This window comes from Pezoporus flaviventris, unplaced genomic scaffold, assembly GCF_033815535.1.
Source record: "Pezoporus flaviventris isolate CSIRO_AGI_PZ_B2104156 unplaced genomic scaffold, CSIRO_AGI_Pfla_v1 ptg000097l, whole genome shotgun sequence".
Classification (NCBI taxonomy): Eukaryota; Metazoa; Chordata; class Aves; order Psittaciformes; family Psittacidae; genus Pezoporus; species Pezoporus flaviventris.
Window position 1 is genome coordinate 3538884 of NW_026892645.1, and position 27737 is coordinate 3566620.

A 27737-nucleotide genomic window follows, 5' to 3' on the forward strand; every position below is an offset into this window, starting at 1 on the left:
ACCTGTCCCTGGTGAGCCAGCAAACAGCTATGAGACCACCTGCATGTCCGCTGAGGTGAAGGATGTGATATTCTGGCTCATCTTCCAAAAGATAAGCGCATGCAAGAGCCAGTGTCACTGCGTGGGGACAAGCAGCGCAGGCACAGCACAGTGACAGGGGATGCACTTTCCTGTGTGTACAGCTGTACTCCCAAAATAACACATGAAAAATCAAAGTTTAAAGACAGTTAGGCAGCCCTCACCTAATAGCCAACGCAGTAGATGCCAGACAGACAGTAAATAAGCAAAGTGAACATGAGCTATGTTTCAGGCTCTGTCCATGCACAGGCAGGAAAGTAGTCAAAAGAAAACAGTTGATAAACATTTAATGGTGATGTCTGTGGTGCCTTCCTACTTCAACTTTCTCCTTTCACAAGGATACATGATTTATTGCCTCACTGCTCCAACCCTAGGTTTTGAAAGTGTGATTTCTTTTGAGTTTAAACTATATTTATATTTATTTTTTTGTTATCACTTTTTTATTATTGCCATAGAAAATATTTGCTGGAAATATGTTGCAGCTATTACAAGGTCATAAAAAAGAGGAGGTTTATGTATTTCTATCATTTCAAATAGTCTGTCAGAAAGTATCAGTCGCGCTAAGTGTAAGACTACTGGATTCCAGCTTTCCCTCTGCCAGCACATGGGCAGCATATGGAAGAATTAAAATAGCTCAGCAGCATGAGTGCTTCTTGGGAGCTGGCTGGGAGCAGGCAAACTGTGGCACCACATCGTCCCCGGGAGGTCCTCCTGGGTGCAGCCTGCCCATGAGGTTTCCTATCAGTACTAGACACTGACCCTGGGCCTGAGGAGGAATACCAGGCAGAAACAAAGAGGGCTGAAGAAGGAAAGGGATCGATACACTGCAGAGAACACAGAAACTGGGAACAGGGAAAGGTCTCAAGCCTCCTTCCATAGGATTTTTTTCAGAACACGACAGAAAGGGCAAGGATTCCATTGTGTGCTTGGCAATGACAATAAAACAACAGAAAATATGTAAACAGTTTGAGAGGAAATAGCTGTAAAGCCAGAATGTTTACATCTCAAATCCTACTGCTCTGAGGACATCTTAAATCTGTTTATTCGTTAAAAATCCCCAAAGCCCCTCAACACCTCTGAAGTGGAATAAAGATTTTATCATTACAAATGCAAATAGTGGTTAATAAATAAAGATATTGAAATAGTGAAAACAAACTTTTAACGTTGTTCACACGCAAGAGACTTTTTTTTGGGTCCAATCTGTTTTTCCTTAACTTGCACTGTTGTGACATTACTGAATTTTACACACAGTTATCTGCTGCTCTCTGCAGAAATACAGATGGTTTTTGTAGAAATAAACAGTCATTTATATGAAACAATTGTAAAATAGTTTATGGAAACCAGTGGTGTAATGCATTCAAATAAATGCCAGGACCGGCTGATGGAGAGCCAAGGTGTTAAATCACACTGCTTAAGAATTCAGCTGTGGGAAACAGATAGTAAATCCAGAGTGACAGAATTTCCAGTGATGGCAAAGGTTTCTGACATCTAGTCCAGTACACAAAAACTACAGCAGTTCAAACCCATTTTACTTAACACTACCTTGACAGCCAGTGAAATTAAAGAATTTAGTCAAAAGCCCCTTAAAAAGAAACAAACACTTCATTTATGTATTGCTTTTTTTGTAGCATAGAAAACATGCAGCATGACTAGCAGCAAACCAGTCTTTGCAGTATACTAACAGAAGTGCTTATTTAATTGCTGCTTTAGAGTCCTGTTCTTTTTGCTTTAGCAATACATAGCTCTAAATAAAGCTGAAAGGAGAAAGAAATCATCCGTTTTGATCCATAATGTGATGTATGTATAGCAGAAATACAATATACAGACTTGCTGGGGTTTTCTAATCACAAATTTAGGGGACCATGTCAGGGCAGGGAGCTGCATGGGGTACTGGCAGAGCAGCACACGTTACAGCTCTGCACCCTGAGTCCTCTCCACGCTCTGCTACCCAAGAGATGGCACCAGGGTGAACATCCTGCAGCCCAAGCTTGGCTGCTTATTTGTGATGCAGATCAATACTGGGGCTCTGCCTGAGTCAGAAAGCACTTTCCCCTGGTCACAGACATGCAAGTGATGGTCCTGGGGCAATACAACAGGCTGGGAGGGTGCATTTCACAAAACACTAGCAGGAAGGAGATGGCCCCATAAAGGTATCTGGGGTATCAGCATTATCCTTTTTCCATTGGAATGGGTAAAAGAAACAAAAAGTCTCTATCATCCGAACACTGAACTGCAGAATGTAAAATGTCACATAAATTACAGCTTTATTACCAATCCAGAAGACCCATAACTGTATGATTTCAATACCAACAGCTCTAAAATAGACCCAGTTCAATATTTCACTTCCATTTCAGAGGCCAGGCACAAAAACTTTTCCTCACCCATTCAGGCTAATGTCCAGAATCCCATCAGCCCAAGCACACAGGACTAACGAGCTATTTCTATCCTGACAAACTAGTCACAAACTTTATTCCCGACGAGCTGTTCCACGCACACCAGCACCCCCATCCCCTCATCACATCAGTGTCTGCTCAGCATCAGCAGGCTGGTGAGAAAGGGCTTGCTGAAATAAATTATTACCGCTACAAACCAGAGATGGAGTTTGTAGGCAGAAGGAAATCATTTTGAGCAGCCTCTATCGCACCCTCTCCAGCACAGAGGGGCTCCCCCTGTGCAACACCAATCCTGCTGAGGAAAAACTACTATGAGAATAACAAGCAAGCAATCCTTCCTCTTTCCCCAAGAGACATCATAGCAGAAAGCAAGTGAGTATCAGACCCAAACACAGCTCCAGGAATGGGGGGGGGGGGGGGGGGGGGGGGGGGGGGGGGCAGAGAGTGCTAAGCCCAAGGGGTATGGAAAGGCACAACCTGGTAGAGGTGAACCTCTCCAAGGACAGCCAGTTCCTCACCATGCCTAGCATGGGACTGGCCAACCAGGGAGAAACCTGGGACAACCAGGGGCTACGCACTTCACTTGCACCTCTGTTACTACACCGAAACCTGGCACAGCCTGGGCTATGTGCTTTGTTTGCACCTTCATTACTCCATTGCCTCTTTGGCAAAAGGGTTGTAAAGTAGTAAAGTCTTGACCTAAGACCTGCAAATACTGATGATGCTCTTAATTTAAATCTTGCTAATATAAACAGCTTAATGCAAGGAAAACCAGGATTTCTGAAGCATCTCCAGGTAAAGCCACTCAGTAACTGGGGGTGCAAGACTCTGCAGGGATGCTACAATTATCCAAAATAAAGCACTGAAAGCCAGAGAAACTCAAAACTACCATTAAGCAGAAAAGCATGCATGTAAACACAAGGAACTACAAATTAATTGGCTTTTCACTGTCACAGATGCTGGGGCTTCCATCTCCTTAAGAGTCAGAGCAAACATATGCATCGCCTACTCTAACATATTTACTTTTAAATTTAAACTCCTCAGTTACCGTCATGCAATGACAGTATCAAACTTTAATGGCAGTTTATTCTAATTGTGGTTCATCTCTGAAAAATGCTTTAATCACAAGGCTATGGTTTTACATAGTTTATCTTCCTAATTCTCCTTTTTTATATATATAAATGAATACATGTATACGTGATACAAATACAGATATATCCCCCCTTTTCGCCCATTGCTTTTTGTCCCATTCCTCTGCCTACCAGTGGGGACAAGGAAGCAAAATGCCAAGCAAGACCTATAGCTGCTCCTGCAGTAAGAGCAGCCACCCCAGCCCCAACCCAGCAGCACACTGGCACATGTCAGGAGGCCTTTGAGTGAATGGGTCCTGCCTGGCCTGAACATCCACAGCCCATCAGTTCCTCCTCTCCTCCACTTTCCAACACCCTGATAACCCCCACCATGAACTGGGAGAGCAGGCACCATCCAAAAGGTGCCCAGAATTAGCACTTTGCCCCTTGCTTTGTGTTCTGCCACACGCAAGCACCTACTTGGAAAGGAGAACCACCACCCCTGCTCCAAAGGGTGGCTGCTCTAGGACACCCTGCCCTGAGCTCAGAGCACAGGCTTACCTAGGACCCCGGCTCATTCTCTGGCCACGGGGACATGGAGCCACTGTGCCCTTCCCAGCACTTTGGGAACGCTAGCTCTCCTTAGTGTCTGCGGGAGACAGGAGCAAGACAAATGAAATCCGGCACCACAGCAGCAAGACCAAGTATTTACAAACATATCTGCTGAGATACTCCAGGAACAGGAAAACTGTGGGACAGGTTTAAACGAAAACCGTCAGCATTGCAGCATCCGCATGATTTCCCATGGGCCTGACAGTAAGTGGGTTTTCACTCAAGGAGCATCTTTGCAGTGCTGTTTGTGCTTTTGTCCTGTGTAAGTTTTGGGTAAAATGTGTTTATAAACAGTTTCAGAAAGCCTGTTTAAGGGATTTGAAGTTAAAAGTGGTGCTGAGACTGTTTTGTTGGAAAGTGAATTTTCAAACAAAACTCAGATCTCTGCTCCCTGGCTGCTTCCCGAATGGAAGATGAGCCTCATGCAGCTCGCTCTACTTTGAGCTTCAGTTCTCCAAGTTCTGAAGGATAACTTAACAGCTCTGTGTGAACAAATCCAAAACTCAGGAATAATACACCATCACAAAACATGCTTTTGTAAGAGATTCTGCTCTGTGTTACCTGGTGGAGGAACAGATTATTTTAAGTGGCCTGTGCAGCTTTGACTCTGTCGTAGAGATGAAAACATGATATGGAGACTTATTTTTAGGTCCTATTCCTGTTTCTTGGATTTCTCCCTCTCCTTATTATTCAGCTTCCTGTGGCAGTGAGATAATACACATATCCAGGCTAGTAAGATTATTTCAGACTATTTTTGGTCACTTTACACGTTTTAAAGAATGCAAAAAGCACTGGCTGACAGCTGTTAGGGACTTGAATGTTATTGTAAAGCAGCTGTTTTCATTTATAGGAAAAGTATTAGTCTTTCTCCAAGCTGAACGGAATACTAAGTTAATAACTCACTCTAACCTATGGAAAATACAGGTCATGTCTGAGAAATGTTGGCAGAAGGTATTGTTTATAACAATTAAACTTGTATAGCATTTTGTTCTTAAAAGGACTGAGTGTTTCTGGCCCACGGACGTTCGCAGTTTGAAGCAGCTATTAAATAACCATCAGTAGCATGTTCACCCTGCAAAGAATTCCTCCTTAAAATCGGACAAGATTAATCAGACAAGGCTTCTCTGTTCACAAGAAATTCCAGATGAAGAGAGGCTGACATGGACCAGAAACAGGCGGGATCATTCCAACATTTCACTGTTTCGTTTTGTCTCTAATTTCCTTCAAAGCACATTCGGTTTTTGTATACTGACATCAATGCCTAATTTGTTTGAAAACAAAGCCTCTGTACACATTCCCTCTGCATTCTTATTTACTTTATATTAGTATTAATAGTCCATTCAGTCAAGCTCTGAAGGAAAAGGCAACTGGCATCCCACAGAATGTATTTGTGGAAGAGCAAAGGGAATGAGATAGCTCAAAGGCGAGGAAGATAACTTTCAAGTGTGTTATGTTGTTCCTGCACGTATTTGACTTGAGAATCACCATGGCATCAAGATATACAAAGTACCAAGAATGAAGTCATCATCTTTCTTATGTTCTTAACATCGTAAGCCATGCAAGCATATTTTATAGAAAATATTGAATGCGGGCTTTAGTGCAGATATAAAAAGCCTGATAAGATCAACTTGCCTGCTGCACATTGTGGGATGCTGTCAGACCCCGGCTCAGCCGTGCTGTGGTGTCTGAACACAAGGCACTCTGCACTTCATCTGTGCTTCCCTTGGTCCAACTGAAAGTCTTCCTAAAAAGTAGGGTTTAAAATGTACATCTGTACCATAACCTAAATTCCTAGGCTGTGCAACAGGTAAGTCTTGGTACGAGTAAGGTCGGTAGAAATACACACTGGCTTGACTGTATAGGAAAATCATTCAGTGGTAAAGCAAATCAAGTTATCCTGACAATGGTATTTTACAGTTACACAACATGATCTGTGTGACCTACAAAACTTCCTCTGCAATGCATACGCGTGGGATTTAAAAGCATGTCTAATATCTACCTTTTTTAGAAGTTAGTATTAAACCTCTCGCTGATTTCTAGGGAGGAGAAGCATACCAAGGACGAAACCACCCAAATCTCACCTTCTAAAAAAGCTTTTCAAGACTGCCTTATTCTATCCGTCCAAAACCCAGACAGCACCATGTCTGGCATTTTCCCTGATACACTCAGGAAGAACAAGAAGTTCTTATGCTCATGATTCCAAGCATGTGACTCTCTTTCCGAAGATCTGCCACACTGCAGGCCAGTTTTATATTTAAACCATCAGCTGCTGGAGTGCTCCCACTGTTCCTCAAAGAGATCCTCAAAGATCCTCAGAAAACATCCTCAAAGAGATCTAGACATAGCAATTCTTAAACTATCTGTGGATATCAGGCTCTCCACAGCGCCTTTATCCCAGCACCTCAGCACTGACCAGGCCAATGTCAGCTTCCCCCTCTTTGCTGCCATGGCCAGGATATTGCTGCATCCTTAGTCTCTTTCTCCCCCATTCTGGCTATGCTGAGAAAACACTCTTGGCATGAGAGGTGTCCCCGAGCCTCCCTCAAGGTGGTCCGCTGCTGGATTAGACCACTGTCCTCTGGGAGCTCATTCCACAACCAGGAGTGTTTCATTTCCAGCTCTCATGTAAAATATGCATGTGCAATACATGCTGCTGAGCACGCAATAGGTTAAACAAATGGATGATAAAGTATTCTACTTAGTTATTTTTCATTACCATAAGAAAACATCAATTACATTTTCTATTTTATGAGTGTACACGAGGGAATCCATTACAATAACAGAGAGGTTATATGACTGTTTCTGCTGCATCTTTCCCAAGCAAAAAGAACAGTTAGTTTTTAAAGACAATGAAACCAGTGCAGAGAAAAGGGAGGCACACCAGCATATCTGCATAGACAGTTCCTATCCTGATTTATCCAGCCTGACTCCAACTAATTAAACATCTGCCTCGGCAATTTCCTCTGCAGATCTATCTCCTCCAGTATGTAGAACTGACTGGTTCTAACAGGCTTTCCCTAACTTCAGCCATTCCCATGTACCTCTTCCAGTTGGTTATTTGGGCATGTGGCAAGAGATGATTCAGTATTCCCATGAATCCCCTGCTGCTGCCGCCTGTGGTGGGACAGGTCAACATAATATCTAACTAGAGAGAATCATAGAATAGTTAGGATTGGAAAGGACCATAAGATCGTCAAGTTCCAACCCCCCTGCCGTGGGCAGGGACACCTCACACCAAACCATGTCACTCAAGGCTCTGTCCAACCTGGCCTTGAACACCACCAAGGATGGAGCATTCACAACTTCCCTGGGCAACCCATTCCAGTGCCTCACCACCCCTTCAGTAAAGAACTTCTTCCTTATATCCAGTCTAAACTTCCCTTGTTTAAGTTTGAACCCATCACCCCTTGTCCTATCACTACAGTCCCTAATGAAGAGTCCATCCCCAGCATCCCTATAGGCCCCCTTCAGATACTGGAAGGCTGCTGTGAAGTCTCCGAATATCATTTCCTTTAATTTCATGCAGTTTTAAACAGAAGTCAAAAATGGAAAGGCTGACAAGGTCATCAACTCACAGAGGTGACTGAGGAGGATGGATTTTTAGGGACCTGCAACTCAACTGCTTGTTGGAAAACCTCCTTGTGAACTGTAGACTACTGCCTGCATAAAATCATTAGACAAAGCTAGCCTACTATTTCAGCTGTAGTCACTCTGGAACATGCCCTTCCTGACTACACAACTGAAGTTCTTCAATGTCTTCCTCACCCAAAACAGCCAACCAAGGTTTGCATTTACCTACAAACAAGGGACCAATTTGAAAGCTGTCATGTAAGTCAGTGGTGAAAATCGGTCACAAAGCAATTTCTTACACAAGTACCTGAAAACAGCATAAGCTGTAAATGTAATGAATTCATTTGCCCTGTGAAGACTGGTCTGGAGGCATACTGAAAATGTGCAGGAAGGTTTGTAGGCATTTCTGTTTTATTAAACTACTAAGAAAGCTCTAAATAAACATGTTAGCTCTATTTTTGGTTAGTTCTTTTTAAAAACCAGAACAATCAACTTGAAAGGAAGCTTTGCTGAATGAGAAGAAACCCTCTTCCTAAATTATGTCTTATCTTTTATTCAGAACTTTGACATCCTAATCCACTGCTTAATAATGACTTGAACTCCAACAGCGCAGGACTGTACTGTGCTAATAGTCTGATCTTAAATTCCATTTATCTGTGCATCTCCCAGTGAAAGCAGGAGGCATATCCAGCCAAACATGAGGAATCTGGTGGTGGATGAAAAGCAATGCCCAAATCTTTTTCCACTCCTGTCCCAGCCTGTCCATGCCCACTGTGTTTTAACCCGAATTTTAACCATCCTTTAGCCCAGGCATCATTTCCATCCACCCTGCTGACCAGGGGCAGCAGAAGGAAGCTGGGAAAGGCTGGATTCGGATCCAGAGGGAAGCGCAAGCAAGAGGATCCCTCTGTGCAGACAGCTGTGATTTCTGCTGTTTTAAAGATGATAGACAAGACCCTCCAAACCCCCCCAGACTCTGCAATCTGATGCATCACAGTCTGCATAAGGGAAGTAATTGCGAATAAGGGATTGGTGTTTTGGATGAAAAACTTCAATTTGTGATTTACCAATTTAATACATAAATACCTAAACTGAGAAGTCCCTTCGCCCATGTGACAGCCTTACATGACAACAAAGCATTATGAGCCCTCACCAACATTTAAACTACAACAATAATAAAACATTTCACTAATGAAATTCAGTAATACGGGAATTCAAGCAGAAACCTTTCACTCTTCTTGCAGTGACTTCAATTCATGAAGCTTACAATTGCAGGTCCTAATTCTGGGTGCATCTGTACACAAGCTTGAACTGAAATCTGCAAGCAACACCGACTATTTCAAGCAATCCAGTTACAAGCACAAGAGCAAACAGACCTGCAAGTAACCAGTATGTTCTTAGTTGTGACTTCTGCTGTGGTTATATCCACAGCAGGGATGACAGATCTCAAAGAGGTGAGATGTCACATGGATAATTTATAAAGGTAAATCTGTATCACAGAATCATAGAGTGGTTTGGAAGGGACCTTAAAAGATCATCTTGTTCCAACCTCAAATGATTTCTGATTTAATTAAAAAACCCCAAAATGATATATACATGCTTATATACCCTGTTACTACAAAGGCTTCTGAGCAGGAGTGCCAAAACAGTAGAAACAAATTAAGTATTAGCTGAAGCAGTAAATGACAGGTCCATTCCATTTCTAAACTGCTGAGCAGAACTAACAAAATAAAAGCAAAAACAAATGTCAAATGGACAAAGAGTAAAACATCTGTTACACAAAGGAGGAAAGTAGTTTAAAGACTGAGCTAAGTGAAGCCTTTAGCCACCTCCCTTCAGGGAAGGGAAATCTGACCCCAGGAAATAAATAAAAGTCACCCAAAAAAGTGAACAAAAGAGGTGTTTGAAAAAACCAGAACACCATTCATCGCAGCTAACGACTTGTTCATTATGAGTGATGATGGATAAAGACTTCTCACGCTGAGATGAAATCAAGATTTATATGCATTGTTTCCTCTCCCAACTTGTGGGAAGATCATCATCATTTAATTCTATCTCTGCGGCCAGTGATGGGCATCCAGAGAGCTGGTTATCAAACGGCGCAGTCAGCTGGCAAAAGCCGAAACGTGCAGTTGGCACATCTGGACTGAGCCGCCACAGCCGAGGGTGAACAATGACTCCTGGCCAGTGGCCAAATTGCTGCAGACGCTGGCGGGTCTCATCCACAACACCCGACCAGCAGCTCTCTTCTCCACCCCCCCTTTCTCTCCCTTCCTTTTTTTTTCTTTACGAGAATCAGATTTTCATTGCTTCATTCAATTGCTCTCCTCTGCCATTTTTTACAGCTCTTATCGTTCCCTTGGAATATGGCCTTGAGACAGCTCATCCGTGTCCTTCACTGTGTTATCTCTTCTAACTTTTATTAAAACTTCAGCTCTCATCTGAAGATAGCTAATTAAATCCATGACAGATTATATACTCGTTTAAAAACTGCGCCGAGCTACTTCTTCTAAGGAGACCAGGGTTTATTTTCTTTTCCCATAGTTAAAACTAAGGGTATATAAGGAGGTTTCATTCATTTACAAAGACAAGATCCTTATCTTTCCCTAGTATATAGATAGGTTTATATTAAAGTTCCTTTGTTGCGTGACAAGACTCGATGCAATTTCTCACAGTAAGTATTTCTTGTTGCTGGAAAGATCTCTCAACCTTATACTTTTGAAATATATATACGCTAACATATATGTGAATGCACATTTACACCCTGGAAAAGCATTGCTCTAAAATACAAATGCAAGCACAGTAAATTTTCTTTTTTAAAACACTGGAAAATCTTATCTATAATAATTCTGACAACATCACAGAAAGTAAATTTTCCTCTTTCTCTACAAGTAATGAGGAATCCTTTAAATTATTTAAAATCATACTAAGCATCATCTGCTTACACAAATTAAAAGCATACACAAATTCCATCACAGACTGGTCTTACTGTACTTCCACCCATCATCTCAAACTACCGCTAGCTGGACTTGAATGCAAATGGCTTTGTTATCATAAATAAATATTTGCAGTAATGGATATACTGCTCTGCAGCAAACATTATGCAGCTCCTCCACTGTCTGCATTTTGCCAGCATCTAGAACAGAAACCTGGGCACAGAACTGCTTCAGAGAGGTGCTGAAAATCACAATACCCACAGAAAACACCTGAGCATCTTTCACAACCATTAGAAAGATACATAAAATATGCTCATGGCAAAACACCCTACCCTCTAGAAAATAGGATAAATAACCCACCTGAGCCTCTCTGTGATCCCTTCCTTCTCTTTAAGGCCTTTTGTAAGATATCCTTCATGGTGACCTTCATACTGTCCACCTGAATAAGTGAGAATCCATGAGCAGCATTTCTGCAAGACAGATGCACATGCATTTTTACAAAATCATCATCATCAGGGCAGCTCACTGCAATTTTCATTAGTTTCAAGCAAAGGATTCGTTAGGCACAACAATTCACAAAGTTGTGCGATAGAAGTGAGTTAAAAGGAGAAACTAAGCAAAGTCCCTTAGAAAGGCAGAGGCAGAAGTGGAGGAAATGGGCTGAGATTCAAGGTGTGTAAGGATTTTCATAATTTGTCTTTATTTTTGATCATTTTGTGCTCATCATTAAAAAAGAAAAATGAGCAAATGCACCTGCAGAGCTCCTCATCTCCTCATTATTAAGTACCTGTTAGGCATTCCTCAGTGCATACAAGAGAAACAGTTTGCAATGTCATTGTCATACAAGTCCCAGTGGCAGACGTGACAAATCATTAAGAAGTGGAAAAACAACACTCAGAGAAGTAACAGCAGCTCTGCAGCACTATTAATGTACAGCATTATTGCAGACTGAGTAACGTGCTTTCTTTGGACTTATTTTTTGTGTACATCACAGAACAAAATCCTGGCATTTGCCTGCAGGAGAGTCCATACCTTGGGGAAACATGGCCAATGGCATGGGAATGGCTATGGATGATACCATCAGGCAAACACCAAAAATGGCATCGCTGGGGGAGCAGAGAAGGTGACAATATAATAGAAGAGACGCTGGATTAATATATCAGTGAATTTTGCCCCTTAGACCTTGCAGTCAATCTCTGCTCGTGTCAGTAGATGTCACTGCAGACAGTTAGCACGGCAGTTTGAGAGCTGCTAGGCACCCACAGGGAGAGATTTGCACTGCATGGAAAAAACCTGGTTTGCAAAGCTATTTAGACAGGAGGAGGAGCTTTGTATCTGGCAACGAGGAATTTTAATCAGGGAGTAGAGCTCTGTATGAATATCACAGCTGGAATATTTTTTAAAAGCAACTGGCAGTCAAAAGCAATCCAAGCAACACAATAACATCATTAAAAACACGAGCATATTACATGTCACTTTAAGACACAAACACTGGGAATACAAGTTGGAGTTCAGCTGTGGCATCCCCAGCCCACGCTGTGACACGGCCTAGATGAATAAATGACATCTCCAAGCCCTCACCATACATTAACATGCCTCCTGGCCACAGGGCATACATGGTGGAAAGTGAGCTCCCTGGCTGGGCACATGCTGATCACCACCTTGATGTCCTGCAACTCACTTGTGGTTCTGTTATCCATGAGAACAGCACAAGCACACACTGCCCCATTTTACCCTGCTCCCACAGCAGAGCTACCTTATCTACCCCATTAAGATTTCCAACTCAACATCAGCTGCCCAGTGGCTGGAACAGGCAGAAGAGATGGTCAAGAAATCCACAGGGTGGTCATTTATGCATTGCAAATAAAGCCTGCCATGCTGTGATTATTGTATCAGATGGGTCTGTTTTCAGAGCATCCCCAGCTCCTTGGGCAGCTCACCTCCGGGCTCCTCACACCCCAGGGCAGACAGTCCCACAAGCTACTACCATAAAACAGTGCCTTCCTTCCCATCAGTTGTGAGCGAGACTCATCTGAATTTCATTCTCAATTCCCTTTGTTCTTGGCAAAATAAAACTGCCCAAAAGCCCCAAATTTATGTTCTCTAGACCATTTAATATTTATAACTCTATCTTACTCATCTTCAAACCAAATATTCCAACCTTTTCACGCATCTACTTTTTCCCTCTCTATTTCTGCCATGTGTTTCATAGAGAACGAGCAGAACTGAGTCCACTGCTCCACATGAGGGAATACCATCCATGCCTGCAGTGGTGAGATTACCATCCTCGGAACAGCCCAGCGTCTCAGGGGGTTTGACTAACGCCATATAGCGAGCAGAGACCTTACTCAACTCTTCAGCGATGAGCAAACCTTCCCTTAAGCTGCCTTGGAGCCAGATAACGTGCATGAGCACCAGACAATGTCCTTCCGCTACCCTGCAGTTGCCTGGGCATCCACCTCACTTCCCAAAATCACTACAGCACTAGCCCAAATTGACCTGCTGAGGACATTCTAAAGTGAAAAACCTCTTAAACAGCCAGACTATAGTTACAAAAAGAAACTACTTTTGTGCTTTAAGTAACATGACATTTGTCAATGAAGCACTACAAGAAAAGCCTTATACACTGACCTAACCACCAGAACTACTGGTTCAAAAGACATCTGGTACCTTCAGGTAATCTGTAAACTGCTCTGCAATCCAGAAAGGTTTCCAGAGAACTGCAACCAAAATACAGAGAAATAAAATAAAGGGCCTGCAGCTGACACCATGACCAGCCCCACTTTGTGCCTGATGGTGACCAACCATGGCTGAGCCAGCTCCAGATACCAACATGTATCTGGAACCCCCGTAAATGGAAGATTGTCTTTTGATTCCTGACACTTCAGCTGCTAAAGAGCACATGCTGCTGTTGATCCCGTTCGTGTTGCAGGCCATCCCAACTTGGTTGATTCTGTCTATTGAGCAGCTGGCCTGAGAACTGTCAGACTAATTTTCCTGACACTCTGTTACTAACTCATGCCTGAGCCTCGGCCATTCTTTGCCTCAGAAGCTGGATCTCATCCCAGAACAATCTTTAAAAGTTTACTTTACTGATCAAAGCAAAATAAGAAAAACCTCTGTGTTTTACTATATTTAGTGTGCTATCCAGTAAGTGAGACCTTGGCAAGAGCACTGAAATGTAAAGCGCACCCCGCATTCGTAAACTTTTGGATATTTGCTCTGGAGCAGAGCCAGAGGATCTGAAATGCCCGTCTCAGTTCAGACACACAATTCTCCCTCCCTTTGCTCCGGCTCACCAGGCATGCAGCTCTGGTTTTCTCTAACAATACACCACAGAGCCTCAATAATGACATTTTAGCACTCAGTAAACTCACAAATCTGAGCCAAGGGTGGATTTAAGCCCAGACCAAAGGGATTCTGCCGTCATGCTGGGGTCAAGCCAAGGTGTCAGGACCTGTTTCCTGTGCCGCCACGGAGGAGAAGCCCCGCACCGTCTCCTATCAAACAAACAGGGAGTCTTGGAGCCACCCTCCACACTGGATCACCTCAAACCTCATCAATCTACCGTGACCAGCCTTCACGTGGAAACAGCACAGTGAGGCTCTTGTGGAAGCAATACATCCCCACCTCACCTAGGCAGCTTCCCAGCTACACTCCGCATTGATAATGGGCATGAACTGTCCCCACTCAACCTCATTCCAGCATTCCTTCATTACAATTATGAATGGCATGTTTCCATTCCATTCCTTTATTACAATTATGAATGGCATGTTTTAGCATACCCTGCTAATGTGTGATACCTTTATTATAAGTTAGCACCCTAGGAAACGGGACAGACAAGCAGAGGCTATTCAATCAATTAAAACTGCTGCTTACAGATTGGAAGCCAAAGAAATTCCTTAGCTTGTATTTTCTGTCATTTTGCAAAAACATACCTGGGTGACAAGGTTAAATCAAGCAAAGGAAATCCCTGGCACTTATCATCCACAGGCATTACTGATAAATTGTGCAGTGGAGGAATAAAGGATTACCTTCTGTATTTTTTCATTACACTTTTCTTTTGTTACAGAATACATAAATCCATTGTGGCACAATGTAATATGTATCATCGTGCTACACCTGTGGACATTTCATAACGGCTGCCATGTCTGTGCAGTCAGGAATGATAAGTGAACCACCCGTGAATGTTAATGATAGTGATCATTCTGCGGTAACTTGGCTTTCCATCTTCTTTTACAGCCTCAGCGCTGGAGCCAGGGTGGCAAGGTTCAGAAGAGGAAAAAGAAAACAACACAAGAGGCAAGAGCTTCGGTGGGGTGGGCTGACACCGGGGTGCTGCCCTGGGGGGGGAAGTGCTCATAGGTGGCATGGAAACAGCAGTGTCCTCTCCATGGGCTCTTATTTGTGTGACAAAAGCCTAATGCTGAAAGGACAAAAGGCTTCTGTTCTGAACTGGGAAACAAACTTTTCCAAAAGCTGCCTTTCCAATCTGGAGCAGTTTTCTTAGTTTTTTAACTGTTTTTTAACACTGAAGTGGAATTTATAGCCCTTACAACTTGCTGCAAAAGATGCCTGGCATGGTTGAAAGTGCCTGGGGATGACTAATAACGATTTCCACTTGATCAGCACAAAGGCAAAGTTAAAACTAAAAATCCCAGTTGATGCAATGTACTTAACTTATGCTGGGTAATTTCTACAATAAAGTGCACAGTGATATTAACCACAGTAACTATGCCAGCCAAAGTTTTTATCCTGAACCTAAATGATCTTGCTTTAGTGCATCTCAGGTTAGCCTTGGATAACTTTATGTGCTTTAACTGGCTGTGTTTTGACATTGCTGGAAGCTATCATCAGATTCTAGAAGCCCACTTCCTGCTCCAACTCCTTCCTTCCCTCTGAGCTTCGGTACCTACATAACCTTCTGAAATTTGTATTTCATATATTTCATAACTATTCTAGAATGTACTTTGTAGATTACCTACACCCATGTGAGAACTGATAATGGGCCTTTTGGGGAGTGCTTCTGTAATCTAAGTAAAAAACACTCTTCAAAGCTCTGAATTGAATTTGTAGATGTACGATGAAAGCCTGGTGTTTTAAAACTCTTTCAACCTTAATCTATCAGGTATAGCAGAAGTGCTGCTTTGAAAAATACATATATAACAGTCAAGGCAACATAAACACAATATCAAACCAGAAAAAAACAGAGCAGAGGAACCGCATGCCAAATTTCACCTGTGTGCCAACTGGCAGCTGAACCACAACTCCTAGAAACACCATTAGATCGAGTACGGCAAGTTGTGATAATAAAATTTCCAAGGGAAAAAGCCCTAATGATAGTATAGATTTATTTTAAGCTACCTTGTTCAGAGTCTTTCAGGTATTACCTCATCATCTCAAGGAGTATGCATTTACATGAATGCGTTGCTTTCTTTGACTCCTCCTGACAAATCCTTCTCCACATCAAAGAGGGCTGTTTGCGAGTGCCGTGTTTGACATTGGACAAAGCACTGCTTTCCACAACAGACAGTTTCCAAAAACATAACTCGCTAGACTAATGGGCAGTTAGAAGCCAGAATGACTGCCCTCCGTCTTCTCCTTGTGTAACTTTGCCAGAGTCCTTGGAACTTGCCAAATTCGGTCATGCCTGCTTAGCTTGCTCGACTGATTGTGCCAGAAAAGAAAATAAGACACAGATGTATTTGAGCTCTTTGAGATGCCAGTAAGAGAGACAGCTAATGGCTTCATTTCGACCCTCCCCTACCAGCTGGGCACAGGTGGGGGGATAATGAGGTCCCTCTCCCTAATCAAACTCAATTATTTACTACTCTATATAGCCACAAAGACAGTCACATTCAGCTTAGAATATAAAATACACTGTGGGCTACTTCTAACCACCACCACTGGGTATTTATAACCAACTCAAGTGGCTAAGAGTTTGCCTTGGCAGGAGTTTAAGCGTATAAAGTTCTGCAAACTGTTTCTGCTCAAACATGTCCTGCTGAAACGGGGTCCCTGGCGGGGTTCCATAACTGTCAGCTCGGTAACTGCACAACATCGGGAAATATATCCACTATGCAGGACAGTGAGATCTGAAATCAAACACCATGTTTCACCATGAAGCTTCTCAGAAGCATCAACCTTTCTCAACAATGATTCGCTATTAATAAACATTACAAGTCACGAGCCTGACAAAGCAGCAGCTGAAATACTTTGGCAGGAGGAGGTAAAAAAAGAGATGCAAAAAGGGAAGAAGATGTAGAATTTACAATGAATCCCTACAAAAATAGACAGCACACGCATTGAAACTCGCAGTAGTAACAGTCCCTTGATCAAGTGATGATCAAATATTCCTCTAATCTAGGGGACTCATTAAAAATTCTAATGTAAATCTAAATCTTTACAAATAACTATATGCACGGGAAGTACAAGCAATTTCAAATTAACATATGGACACAGAGAAAAAAACAACACCTATCAGAAAAGCACTGCTTCTTATGATGCAGGATGCAGTTCTCCTACTACTAATTGTCAGGACCTGCCAAGTTAGAAGAAAGGTCCTCACACAAGCACAGATTATGCTAAAACAAAAGATTTCATATTTCATCTGCAGGATTTGCAGCTGGACCTTAATCCTGATACAAGCACCAATCAGATCCTGCTGAGGAGTCTAGGCTCCACATGGGAACACTGATTTCACCTCCTCCAAGCTGATGTCCACATGTGTTTGCTGCAGTTAAATACTAATCCCTATTTATGCACTGCATACAGGCAATGGGGATATAGGCAGGAGGCAGCTGAGAAAGAAAAGGGACCTTTTGCAGATGAAATATCAACAAATGAGAATCTTCTAACGAACAGACTTCTTAAATGGTCTACCTGCAGTGAACACTTGCTATTCTTTTTGATTGCATGGAATTAGAACAGGATTTTCTATATACCTGCTGGTGTTTTCCTGGGGATACTGAAAATGCAGGATTATCTTGAAGATAAAACAATCATAGGATCATAGAATTAAAAAAAACAAATCCATAGCCAAATCAAATCCACTGACTCTACAGAAATGCATGTATGTGAAAGAGATGCTCCCTCTGTCAGATTCAACACCCAGCATTCTTCTGTCAGGTGGAAGGAACTAAATATTCTGCAATTCCACAGGCAAAAAACACCATTCACCAGCTCAACAGTGTGACTGGAACCTGCACAAACCAAAAGTGAACCTTGTGATACGCCTGGCAGGATTGCTTCATTTCATAAGCAGCATGGCAGGAGCAAAATGAAGATTATGTGTTCAGACTTTGTGTGAATTCCAAGTATTCACTAGCAGGAGTGCAGCAGTTCAATGCTCTTCAGTAATAATATGCAGAAGGGCTGCTTCTCTGCAGTTTTAGACCTGAAGGCTCACCCCAGTTGCTGCCACCAGCAGTTACTTTTCTACCTGCTTCAAGACAGAATGCAGACCAGGGGACTGCCTGCAGAGAACCACGAATACACATGCCCCTGAACTTGTTAAATTCACATGAAGAAAAGCAAAGAAGAAAATGACCCACTGCTGTTGCCCAGTGATGGAGAACGTTCGCACCCATACTCACATGCGCACAAAGAGCGACTGTTTGGCTGCCAGGCCAGGGGAAGAGTACTTTTCAACCAGCGCCAGAGTGCTGAAGCCAAACTTGTGAATGGGCTCATTGGAATCCAGGGGTGGAAAATCTGTGTCAACCTCGCCATCATCCTCGGCAATATGGAGACAGTAGGCATTGACGTTGTCGCTGAAACAAAGACAAGTGAAGTTTATTCAGGAGGGATGCTATAAACCTAATTCAGTTCAGCCCATCCATACCAGTCACTAAAGGCTGCAGGTAACAAACCAGCAGACGTGCCTGCTACAGGAGCAATACACTGAAAAGCCATCGATGGCATGTACATAAACATGTCCCAAACATACCTTGCTATCATAACCATGTGATAACAGAACCCTCCTCCCAAACCTCTGTGTAAAGCACTGAGTCTTACTTCATAATTAACTGAACTGCAAACAAAATACTGACAGTGATTAAAATATACTGAAGTCTATAAAAGTTCCATGACTTCATAAAGCTGGAAGTAATAGTTCCCCATTTGTGATAATTTATTTACTTATATGCTCATTACATTGTAGAATTAAAGGCAACCAAGCAGTGTCTGTTTTTTCATAGATCAAGTAACTGTGAAGAAGTTGATTAGTACAAAAGCTACCTCTGCTAAACATCTAAGAAGTCCGATCACTTAAAAATTAGTATAGACTGATAAGAAGAACTGAACAAGAGAGTTTTGAACAGATACACTGTGAAGAAAATAGGAAAGAAAAACCTAAGCCTCTTTCTTTCCACAGATGACGGCCCATCAGGAAATAATTACTGAGACCTTCCAAACAGGTATTAATTATATTTTCTTAACATTAAAATCTATTTCAAGTGTTGTTATTTAAGTTATTGACCTGAAAATAAGTATTTCTTATCATAAATCTGCCAGCATTCAGTCATTTCCCACAACCATGAAGTATAGCCTGAACGATCACGTGGCAGTGTGTTTCTAAACTCTGCCGTTTAAATTTGGAGTTTTAATTGCATGATTGATGCTTAAATTAATTAATTGCAAAGTGTATGCTAATTGTTTAATTGGTCGCTTGATCTATATAGATCATTTTTTGAATTAAATGAGTTGATTTACAAAGTTTATTGATTGGATGTGACAATGAATTATTTCACTGACTACCTGATTTGCAATTTTCTCAATTAATTCACAAACCTTTGGTTGCAACTGTGCTTTATTGAGAGTGCTTAGTCCAGGTGATCGAGATGCACCTTGTTGTGACTAAGACATTTATTATATAAAATGGGTACTAATGATGCATTACTATTAATATGAGCTGTAGATTTGCTATCAAAAAGGCAATCCAGCAATGTTTGTCTCTGAATTTGGAAAATTCTGCAATATTACTAAAGAAATCCCTACGAGTCTCTGGACTGTTATGAAGAACTTGAACATTGCTGTAGAATTAATTAACTGCTTCAAGAGTGCTAAGGAACTTTCAGGGAAGCTGGTGAAAGGTAGTGCTGGGAGGAGAATTCAGCCAGCTCTAGGGAAAGCCCACAGCCAGGAAGCTGCATGGTTTGCAGTGTTGCCAGTCTTTTTAGGAGTAAGCTGAATAAAGAGGCTGTGAGTAATATAGATACAGGTTGATCCTGCTTATGTAATGAGAAATGCCTGGCATCATTTTCGGGTCCTTCTCTTATTCTATTTAGATTTCTACAAATCGTAATCCCAGGATGGTTTGGGTTGGAAGAGAACTTAAAGCTCATCCAGTTCCTGCCACGGGCAGGGACACTTTCCACTGGAGCAGCTTGCTCCAAGCCCCTGTGTCCAACCTGGCCTTGAGCACTGCCAGGGATGGGACAGCCACAGCTTCTCTGGGCACCCTGTGCCAGCGCCTCAGCACCTTCACATGGAAGGACTTCTGCCTAAGAGCTCATCTAAATCTCCCTCTTTCAGCTTAAAGCCATTCCCCCTCATCCTGTCCCTACAGGCCCTTGTAAGAAGCCAGGATGGTGTGCCTTACACCACTGATTTTCTAACTTCCTCATCTGACAGACTTTTCTTATGTGCAGCCTGGTGAGCACTGTATAAATAAAGTTAACATTTTCATTTGGTACTTGATGCATTTGCATAATTCTCATTAAGGCTGGAGGAACATACAGACATGCAGGCAACAGAACACATTCAGTGCGTCTCAAAGCAATCCAAGTGCCAAAAAAAGGTAGTGGTGACAACTTATCTTCCACCAATTATACTGAGAATATTCAATATCCATTAAATTAAAGGTGTTACCAAAGTCTTCAAACCTGGAGCAGGTTCCTGAACATTAACACAGATTAAGTCACAATCTGTTGAAAAATCAAGCCCAATGGATAAAACTGCTCAGCATTTTGTACCTCCATCAACATGAGATCAAAAGTCCTGAACGTTAGACTTCAAATTACAAGGTTCAAAGACTTGAGAACCCGAGTTTGCTTGGCCAGATGTAAAAGCATTCAGCAACTGACAGATGTAAAAGCATTCTTAACTTCTAGAAATAGGAAGTCGATTTGAATTTTGCATCTCACTGTTTATTTATTCCTAGAAAGAGATTTTGGTTATTTTTTGCAGGCAGAATCATTACAGAACATCTGTCAGGGGTTGGCAAGAGAATGATCCACTGGGTCATGACCAAAGCTCAGGCTTAAGAGGACAGGAACATGGTTGCTAACACTGTCAGTGGTTCCTCGTATCAAGACACTGAATAGAGACAAATATAATACAATTACAATTTAAAAAGCAACCTAACTGAATACAAAATGTTCTCAAAGCTGTCAGTTAGTACTCACTCTCTTTAGACTCTTACATCTACCTTTCAGAGGAAAGAATTAGGCAGTAATATATTCTTTTCCTAAAGACAAAGGGGTTGTTCCTCTTAATTACAAAGTCTACAACCTCCTCATCATTCTCAAACTGTGTTACTAATAGGTGTATGTGTCATTCTGCATGCGCTGTATATCAGATTCAAAGCACTCTGTGAATTCTAGTGCAGTGTCACAATGATCCCCATTTTGTCTTTTTATACTCTGAACTGACTGAACCAGGAGCAAACGGCAAATGCAGGATGTGTAACCTGCACAAGCTGTCCTTATTTGGCAATGATGAGAGTCAGTTTACAGTTAAGTCAATCCTTGCTACAGGACTGGCAGTCAGCAGTGCTAAAAAAGGATGATGGAGACACGAGAAATAATTAGGAACTACACAAGAAAATGAACGTGGAATCTTGAGGCTCTGCCCCTTCCTCTGAGCATTTGTACTCAGACTCGGAATGGCTGCTGTTGGGTTGTTTGCAGGAACACTATGCCTCCATTATTTATATTATTATTTCTGTCCCGAGATTTGATTACAGGAGACAGCCTCCTTGGTCAGGAGCACTCTTTTGACACATCATAACGTCTTATCCTTCAGGGCAGGGAGTGAAATTCATCCCATTCCACTGCTGGCTTTTGCTGTGGGCAACCATGTTCTGTGGAATACCTCTACTCCACTGAGGTGTGCTGGGCTCCTGGAAAATACACCCATGTCCAAAGAGTGATGCTAGTGGTGGTGTACTCATAAAGAAATAAACTGATCACACACAAAGAACACTTTTTTGAACTTATGCTATAATGAACAGAAATTAAGGAAATGGCACCATCTGCAAATGATTTTATATTTCTCCTTCAGTGTAAAAAAAAAAAAAAAGACAAGACAAATCCAAGTGAAGTGTTTAACCTCTGAAACATCTCATATGTCTGCTGGGAAGAGCTAAAGGAAATCCAATATCCAAGGCAACAACATCCACGAAACTATTTTCAAGTGGGGCTGCTTTTCTGGGTTGTATCTACTAGACAGAAACCAACTAATCCTCGAGAAGGGCAGCACAAGCCACCTCTCAGCACCTCTCCTTCTCCTGTACAACTGAGCTACAAGAGGAGAGATTACCAAGCCCTCAACCACTTCTGAAAAATGCTGAAAGAGCAAACTTAAATTCAGTGCCAAAAGGAAAAAATGAAGTTAATCTAATAACTTTAACAGGAGCAATAAAGTGAGAATTGGCTCATAAAGAAAAAAAACCCAAATGAACCAGTTAACACTTTCTTCTAGTATCTGTCACTAACACTGCTATAATAAACTATTTTAAGTCCTTATTTTATGTTCTATGACCCAGTCAAACCTGAAGTGTTTTACAGAACTGTTTGAAAACTGAAGTTGCTCAGATGAGTGGCTCTGAAGTAACTGTTTTATGTACTTCATGTCAACTACCATCACAAAGCAACAACTCTTACTAAACAACACTAGTTCCCCAGCACAGCAAATCTCAGCCATTATCTAGTCACAGAAATCTTAGGGGCAGAATTCTTTCACAATGCAGATGTAAGCAAAGATAATCTAAGATATTGAAAAATCTGAATTAAAAAATGTAATTTTATTCTTCATTTTTGAAGAAAATTGGTATTTATTTTGTTTTTAGGGTTCTTATTTGTGTATTTTAATGATATGTCCAGGATAACCTAGAAAGAAAAGCACCATTAGCCCCTATATCTGGCAAGTCCCAGAAAACAGAAATATTTTAACATGTGTATAACGAATTAAAGTCATTCTGTCAGCAAAATGACAGCTGAAAGCAAGTTAAGTAATGCTGAAGTTGTATGACAGAATTCTGGCTTGCTTTCAGGCAGGCTCACTATGGCTAAAATCCCCTCCACGGTTTCGGAAGAACACTGACAGTACTTCCAAGATACACTGTCACCCAGTACAGTGACTCCTCTCCCTATGAATCTGTAGGAGGAGCTGACACCATGCAGATAAACCAGTCAGGATCTGGGTACCTCCTCTCAGAACAAACAAGAGAGGGAGTTACAGATGGGTTCCGGATTTTGACGTCTTTGCCATTAAGAATGCTACCAAAAAATAGATGGGACATAAAATGAAAAATGTGTCCATGACACCAAAAGATATAAGATTTATACTATTTTTACACAGAGCATTTTGAAATTATGATTCATTTACAGATCCATGGTTTCATATGCTTATCATTATACAACACCCTGTAGTTTAATTGAAAGAGAAATGGATACAGATGCATGTTTGCTGCTCAAAAGGAAATACTGATGAATGTGTAGGTCGCTTCTCCAAGATTTATCTATGAAAACATTGACATGGAAATCCATTTCATTATGCAAAAAGGCTGCAGAGGAGAAAATTAGAGATCAAGAGGTAGTAAAGAAAGAACATTACTTCAGTTTTGGTTCCCGTCCCTCACTTGTATATTGCCAGCATATTAGTCCAATCAGGTCATGCACCTTGGCATTTGCTATCGTCACAACTGTCATGGGCTGTAGTTTGTCTTGGCTTGTGTGCAGTGGGAGGTAGACATCAATTTTTTTGGTTGCCGTTGTACCAACATGACCCTGTCGAGAAAATATATTTCATTAGAATGTATTACCAAAAACTATGCACGACAGAGCTAACACAAAACGCAGTGAGGGTGGGATTCGTTTCAATAGAAAGATTAAAATACTCTGCTGCAACTCAGAACTGGATAAAGCTTGAATGTTCGAATCCCAATTATTTTATTGCTTTTTAATGCATCTGTAAAAAGGATATAAAATATTTGGCAGTGATCTCACAGATTTCCATAGAGTCGGAACTTCACTGCAAGAACCCGTGTTCCTGCAGGATCCAAAAAACTTCAAAAATGGGTTTTCCAGCAGTGTTTAACACTGCCCAGTAACTATCTACACTCAGAGTGTAGGCCACAGCCTGACAGACACCACAGGCTGCTCATCCAGGGATATCAGACCAGGGAACACAACCTAAAGGGAGTCCTACAGCAAAAATGAACATCATCACATGTGGAGGCTAAGACAACATTTAAAAACAAACCTTAGGCTTGAGCTTGGTTTGCCAAGAGAAGAACAAAATCACACATACAATGAGCCATTAAACTATCCTGAACTATCTGAAAACAACTAAGAAGGATTAACTAATATTGGCTTTTATTGGAATTTACTGTATTGAAAAGATCTATTTGGCACTGTGGAGATTAACAATTACATAAGCCATAAAACTCAGCAACACAAAGATCTGTAAAGTTTGCATTGCAAGAAGAAAACGTTTAATCTACCACAGACAGGACTGCATTTTTAAAGCAGTAATCTTTTAAACAGACAAAAGACTGTACATCCTGACCCCCTCTGCAAAGCACCCCTGATGTAACTATATATCTCTATACGTATATGGGCCTTGAGAGAAGAAAGTATTACTTGAATTAATCACCCAGAATTCTAAGTAACAGAATAAAAGGATTCAATACTATAAATCTATAATGAGAGTATAAAACAGGGAGTTAAATGCCATGTGCTAATTTCAATATATTGTTAAAAACCATTTGATCCTTCAGCGTGATTATAAATTAGAGAAATAATAGAAATTTAAAGTTATTCATACTGGCATAGCGAAAAGTATTATTAAAATCCATCCAAATATAACAAATTTGTTTTTTCTCAGAAAGCATTTTTATAGTGCAGATACCTTAAGAATACAGGAAGAGGAGGCAAGAAGAAATTGGTTTTACTCATTTAAAAGGAAATGCTAGATTTGTACCAGAATACAGGACACTCCACCTTGTCTGGATAAACCTTAAGTGTGAGCTAGTGCGCCTGGGACCCTTCGAGATACCACCTTGACCTCCCCTCACTAAGGAAATCATCAACACAGCAGAACTACAACTGCTGAAACAATACAGTGGTTTGCGCTTGTTTCTTTCCCTCTCCTCTTCCTTTCCTACTTCCAGGATTTATTTTAAGGATAATTAAGCTGGTATCAGGTAATGAATCGTCAGTCTCAAAGTGTACCCCTGCCCTTGCCCAGGTGCAAACATTAACCAAGGCAATGTACAAAGACACACAAGGCTGTGAGCATCGCTTACAGTATGGGCATGACCGAGGTACCAGCATGAAGGGAGACCTGTGGTTTCAACTACATTTGCATTTGCATGGATAAATGGCAGTTATCAAGGAAATTAATGCCGCTCCTTGGCATGCCAAGTTAGTTACACATTTAAATCCAAGGATGGCAGAGTTGTAAGTAATGCTTAGTCGTGGTAATGGGAAACTCCATGAAAAATTGACAACCAGATGTGAGAGTTGATGCCAAGGTTAAAATTGACACACACAGCATCAAAGCAGAGAAAGGACAAGCGAGCCAAGACCTGTAACTAATAACCAAAAAGACCAGATTACTCCATTAGCCACTACTACAAGTACAGACTGTTTTATAAGCTCATGATCAATAAACACATGTATTAATAAAATAAACACGTTCTGGGGACCCTGATCTTACAGCTGCCACAAATAAGAGGGTGACTTGCCTCAGTCTAGCTGCTGTCACACCGCTCCTCTCTCTTTTATGCCCTACACAGTGCTGATGTTTTGTGTTTGGTGGTTTTGAAATAAACTTTTCTTTGTTCTTCCCCATCTCTCAATCTCCTCTACCTCCTCCAGTCTATTTTTTCCAGCTTGCTTGTCTAAACTCCCTCTATTACTGATATTCAAACATATATGAACATCAAGATGACGGGTGGCTTAAACCAGGGGTAAGTCGTGCACAGATGAGGATTCCAAGTGATCTTTGAGCAAGGGGAGCAATACCAACAGCAGCAGTTCTGGGAAATGGCTCAAAAGCATCGCTATTATAGTCAAGATGTTTAAACGCCCGAGTGAAATATGTGTATTAATGAAAAGGGCTGTGAAACTGATTGCCATAAGGTATTAGAGAGGCTGGAACCTGAGATTTGGAAACCAATTAAGACTTTCTATCAGTAATGAGAACATTCATTGTCATGTTAGGTAGGAAACACTAGTATGGGCTACAAACGTGGGTCAAGGCTTAGACTGATCAATCACAGAGTCAAAGGGGCCTGGAGAAAGCCCCGGCTGTGTTTATTGCAAATTGATGATATTTGTTCTGAATCAGCATTGGAAATCCAAACCATCAGGTACCTGTCTCCAGGAAGGAATGAATCCATACCCTTAGCCTGGTCCTGCAAAATATTAATTGTGTAGGAAGTCCCACAGAGCTCAATTACTTATCTGTGCAAAGCTTATTAGGTACGGATTTGTAGGTGGAGGGACTGAATAAAAGGGATCCAATTATTAGTCTCGGTGGCCAAGAGTCAAAGACCTAGCCACACTGGATTTAACTAGTAATAACTCGTGGGTTTTATATGGTGCTTGTAGTCCCTTCTTTAGGGGGAATCATTCAGAACCAGATTACAGACACTACTGGAAGCATAATTACCTTTTTCTCTCAACTAAAAATTGTATTCCAACTGCAAATGCTGAGGAGACCCAGAAGATGAAGTACAATTACCTATATTCAAAGAGGCAGAATCAAACTTTATTAATAGATCCTGTATAAAATTCAATGGAAAATCTATTCAGGGCCAGGGGCCTTACCATTTGGAGTTTCCTTAATAGCCTCCAATAAATCTGGGAAGCATAAAGGGGCTGTTAAATTAACATTTTCCTGATCTGTCACCTGTGGCATAGTTAATTTGTCAAAAAATTCTTTTAGCTTGTCACTGGACACTGCATATTCTGACAAATGAAGTCTGGAATAAAATTGACAAAATATCTCGTTAATTTTCTAGGAAATCACAAATCTGATTCCATTAAGCTTTTATTGTTAAGAAATGGGATATTCCACCAGTCCTTTAAGGAAGTGAGGAGTAACTGGATACACAGCAAACATATGATAAATCACAGAAAATTACCTGAGTATTTTTATTAATGGATTCTCTTAAGGCTACCCAGTGCTCTCCTACAGTTTGATCTGATGAAAATTCCTGTTTGGTATTTCTACAGCGTTTTCATCTCACTCAAAGCAAAGATGATGTTTCATTATCTGCAATTCATTGGAGGAGACACGGCGCTGTGCAGCGCACACAGGCTTGAAGAGGCAAAAACCCAGGGATACTGTTTCCCAAATTATTGCTAATGTGGTGTGCACATAAACAACTCATTTCTCTGTATTTCTCCTTTCTCTATCGGTGTTGTCAGAATTCTCGGTGGTTGGCACATTACTGCTATTCTTTGCTGCTGCTGTTCAAGAGCTGCGCAGAATTAGGGCCATTATTTGACACTGCTGAAAAGTGCAATCTGCTGAATTCACATACTTTCTGGTTTTATAATTTAAGCAGATCAATGTATATTTATGCACTTTGGTAATAAGCAGTGGCTATGCTTAGGAAAGTTATTCCCACTAATAAATAAACTTCTTCTAAAGAATTACTTGGTATCAAAGACTATTGCTCTTATGGACCATTGCTTCTCATGTTCTCTAAACTAAGGACAGACACAAAGCAACGTAATAGTTGGTGATCTATAACAACAGTAGTCAGGCTAATTACAAGAACGTAAGTAGCATCAGCAGTACTTACATATGTTGCTGGTACTTCCAGACAAAAGAGTATGAGT

General features: G+C 41.3%; 1 protein-coding gene across 5 annotated transcripts in view; it reads right to left on the minus strand.

Annotated features, from left to right (window-relative positions):
• Positions 1-27737, minus strand: part of MAPKAP1 (MAPK associated protein 1) — a 97694-nt gene that overhangs the window by 32229 nt on the left and 37728 nt on the right. For 4 of the 5 annotated variants that reach the window (XM_061477043.1, XM_061477040.1, XM_061477042.1 and 1 more), the window contains exons 5-7: positions 23497-23669; positions 18255-18431; positions 11020-11129 (exon numbers count right to left, since the gene is read on the minus strand). In XM_061477043.1, coding sequence (XP_061333027.1) covers positions 11020-11129; positions 18255-18431; positions 23497-23669 — 460 coding nt within the window. Of the gene's footprint in view, positions 1-5785; positions 5898-11019; positions 11130-18254; positions 18432-23496; positions 23670-27737 lie in introns of all 5 variants that reach the window. The other variant, XM_061477044.1, reaches the window with a different exon arrangement.